This window comes from Corvus brachyrhynchos, unplaced genomic scaffold, assembly GCF_000691975.1.
Source record: "Corvus brachyrhynchos isolate BGI_N302 unplaced genomic scaffold, ASM69197v1 scaffold122, whole genome shotgun sequence".
Lineage (NCBI taxonomy): Eukaryota > Metazoa > Chordata > Aves > Passeriformes > Corvidae > Corvus > Corvus brachyrhynchos.
In genome coordinates, this window is record NW_008236778.1 from 151686 (window position 1) to 155547 (window position 3862).

The 3862-nt window shown below is 64.0% G+C and overlaps 1 protein-coding gene across 1 annotated transcript; it reads left to right on the plus strand.

Annotated features, from left to right (window-relative positions):
* Window positions 1–90: 90 nt before the first annotated feature.
* Window positions 91–3098, plus strand: GLMP (glycosylated lysosomal membrane protein). Its single transcript, XM_008628713.2, has 5 exons — window positions 91–616; window positions 836–1018; window positions 1134–1352; window positions 1421–1698; window positions 2212–3098. Exons 1-5 carry the CDS (start codon window positions 215–217, stop codon window positions 2378–2380), a joined length of 1251 nt encoding a protein of 416 aa, XP_008626935.2. The 5' UTR covers window positions 91–214; the 3' UTR covers window positions 2381–3098.
* Window positions 3099–3862: the final 764 nt, after the last annotated feature.

Genomic DNA, 3862 nt, shown 5'->3' on the forward strand with positions numbered 1-3862 from the left:
TGGAGCTGAGCCCGCCCCTCCCTCCGCCCTGACAGGGACCGGGCTGACTCCTGCCCTGCCAACCATGCGGTGACATGGCCCAGGGCCACCCACCTCTGTCCCTCGTGTCCCCTTTGTCCTAATCCAGTGGGAACAGCATGGCCGTGGGCAGGGAGAGGGCTGTGGGATAGGAAGGGAAGCAGCTCCAAGCTGCTCCCAAACGTCCGGCTGTGAAATGCTGACCAAGCGCGTTGAGCAACACCAGCGCTGCAGAGTCACGGGAGCCGAGGCAGCTCCGATGTCCCATCCTCCCAGGACACCGGGATTGTCGTGCCGGGCTCAGAGCGCTCCCCAGCCCTGTCCCTGTGCCTGCCTGCAGGTGTCCATGCAGTACAACCCCGGCTGGAACGGCTCCTCCGTGAACCTGCTGCACGTGCGGGCGGCGGGGCCCGGGGACAGCCTGCACTACGTGTGGAGCAGCATCGGGGCCCCCGCCGTGCTGCTGGTGGCCACCCGGAGCCCCAGCAGCGCCCTGAGGGTCAACTGGACCCAGCTGCTCTCGCCCAGTCCTGCCGGAGCCATCTGGATCGACCCTCCCGACAGCGTGGTCTATTCCACGGCCGTGGTCTTCACCAAGGTACTGTGGGGAAAGGGCTGCTCCGGGGCAGCTGGGGCTGCACAGGGTCCCTGGGCAGCTTCCCAGCTCCGGGGAAATCCCCACCATTCCCATCCGTTCCCATCCAAGGAGGTGTCTGTCTCCAGCCTGAGCTGCTTGGCTGAGGCAGGGTTGTTCCCTGGATTGCAAGGCTCCCGTCCTGCTGGTGCTCCCAGCCCCTCTCCCCTTCCCTCCCTGCAGCTGTTCGAGTTCAGCGAGGCCAAGCCCTTGGGAGAGCTCTTCTACCCCACCTATGACCTGTCCGAGTTCTCCTGGGACAGCCTCAACCACACCCTGAACCACACGGCGCTGACGGCCGAGCTCAGCGGGGTCCCAGCCACCGACCCCGGCGGCGGCTTCACCAACGGCAGCCTGGCATTCCGGGTACGTCCGGGGGCGCAGAGAATGTGGGGAATATCCTGTCCAAAGCCCCTTCTGGAGCGGGAATGCTGCTCCTCAGCTCTGCCTGTGCTGTCCCCCTGACCCGTGTGTCCCACAGGTGACAGCCTACGAGGCCAGTGGCCGTGCCGGGCGCCTGCCCAGCCTCCTGCACACGGCAGACAGCTCCCAGCTGGAATTCATCCTGGCCGGGGTGGCCCCGCGGGGAAACGGCTCCCGCTTTGTGCTGGAGGTGGCCACGGTGGAGGAGGCGGGGGCGGTGCGGAGGCTGCGCTCGGAGCGCTCCATCGACGATGAGTACACCCCCACCATCTTTGAGGTGAGCGAGGGGTGACCCCGGGCTGGGGGTGACCCTGCTGTCCCTCACCTCACCCTGTCCCTCGCCAGGTGCTGTCCCTGGTAGCCGAGTCCCAGAACGGCAGCTCCACGCTCGGGTTCCTGCAGTGGAAGGCGACGGCCTACGGCTCACGGAGCCCCCGGCGCGAGGACGGCATCCGCTGCCGGGCTCAGGGGCTGCAGGCGGCCAACTGGACCCTGCCCGTGTCCAGCATTGTCCAGGCCTACTTTGGGGAGAGTCTGGGCAGCACCTGCACCATCAGCGCCCTCAATGTGTCCTTTGGGGGAGAGGAGGGACGGGTGTACCAGGAGAAGCGATACCTCAGCTGGTGAGAGGGGTCCCAGGGGTGCGAGGGATACTCCTGGGCACTAACGATGTGCAGAGGGGTCTGAGGGGATGCTTCTGGTCATTAACAACATGCAGTGGGGTGTGAAGGGTCTGAAAGGATGCTCCTGGGCACTAATGATGTGGAGAGAGGTCTGTGGGGATGCTCCTGGTCATTAATAATGTGCAGTTTGGGGGACTGGTAGGTTGTAGGGTTTCTCTGTTTAGTAACAGTCTCCCTGTCAAAGTCTCGAGTTTCCCCATAATCCTGTAGCAGAGTTTCTTGAGGAGCCTGATCCTGCCCTGTGTGGGATCTTGAGCTGACCCTCTGGGGTGGGAAAGCCCCAGGGATATGTGGGATCTTGGGCTGAATCTCTGAGGTGGGAAAGCCCCAAAAGCCCCAGGGATATGTGTGATCCTGGCCTGACCCTGTGAGGCTGCAGAGCCCCAGGGCTCCCAGCCGTGGGTCAGAGCCCATCCCCGTCCCTGCCCTGACTTGCCCCGTGCCCTCCCGCAGGTCGGTGCTGCTGGGCTTCGGGCAGCCCCCCAGGGACACCTTCTCGGCCCTGGTCATCTCCATCACGGCCGTGGCGCTGGGCACGCCCCTGGCCATGCTGCTGCTGGGCAGCTGCCTGGTGCTGCTGGCGCGGAGGAGACGCTACTCGGAGTACGAGCCCATCAACTGAGGGGGCCGAGTCCCACGGAGACCCCTGGGACCCTCCCCATTCCCGGGAATGGCCGTGGCTGTTCCGGGCCTCCGGCGCTGCCGCCTCCTCCGCCTCCCCTCTGAGCCCCGAGGGGACCAGGGTGACACTTGCAGCTGCCCACGCCACGTCTCCTGTGTCCTGCTCCTTCCCACTGCCACGTCCTGCGCTGGATTGCACGTCTTCCCCGGTTTTTCCTGATCCATGCAGCCAAGGGAAGCGATGGGGGGGGGTTTGGTCAGGGAAATCCCACTCCTCCCAAGGGATACAACCACTGCTGTCCCAGCTGCAGGCCAGGGACTGGCTCCAGTGCCACTTCCAGGGATGCTTGGGCTGGGGAGCAGCACCACTCGAGCTTCCCAGCACATCCCAGCTCCTCCAGCCAGGGCTCACGGACTCCTCCCTGCTCCCACGTTCCTGCTGCGCTGGCCTGGGACGTGAGGGACACCCAGTGCCACGTCACAGCAGCTGCTCAAGCTCAGGTGTGTCCAGTCGGGCCATGGGGGGCTGGTCCAGCCAGGATGCTGCTCCTGGATACCCCATGGGGCTGGATCCCAGGTGCTGCCCAGGTGTCAGGAGCCCTGGGACGAGTGTGGCCTGTGGCTGCTCGGGGTTCTCAGAGGTACCTGGGGCTGTGCTGGGTTCTGAGTTCTCCATCACCAACTTGTCTTGAACCAAATAAAGTGGATTTCTAAACACAGTTTCCTGTGGGAATGCTGTACTGGGGCTCCTGGCAGGAATGGGAGGGTCAGCAGGAGCCAAGGGATTCCCTGGCCCTGGACTGAGGTGTGGTGCTCGGGTCAGGGGGGGTTTCCCTTGAGCTGTGGTGTCACAGAGTGTCCAGGGCTGGGGGCTGTGACCCCACTGAGAGGTCACTTGGAAGAGTCACAGAATGATGGAATCTCCTGAGCTGGAAGGGACCCACAGGGATCACCCAGTCCAACCCCAGGCCCTGCACAGACACCCCAACACCCCCACCCTGGGCATCCCTGGCAGCGCTGTCCAAACGCTCCTGGAGCTCTGGCAGCCCCGGGGCCGTGCCCATTCCCTGGGGAGCCTGGGCAGTGCCCAGCACCCTCTGGGGGACGAACCTTTCCCTGATCTCCAACCCAAACCTCCCCTGGCCCAGCTCCAGCCGTTCCGAGCCCTGTCCTGGTCACAGAGAACAGAGATCAGAGCTGCCCCTCCTGAGGAAGCTGCAGACAGCGTGAGGGCTGTGTTCTGAAAGAGGAACAAGCCAAAAAACCCAACTGAAAGTCCCAAACTTCCTTGTCAACCCCTTCAGAGCAGGAACCCCCAGCTCAGCTGCAGCCACAGCCACAGGAGGGTGGTTCCACGGGAAGCTGTTCCACGGGAAGCTGTTCCATGGGAAGCCTTGCTGTGCTTTTTGAGCGGAGAACTGTGGTGTTGCTGTCCTTTCTGGTTCTGTGCAGGGCTGAGCTGTGTTGAGGATTTTGTAATAAA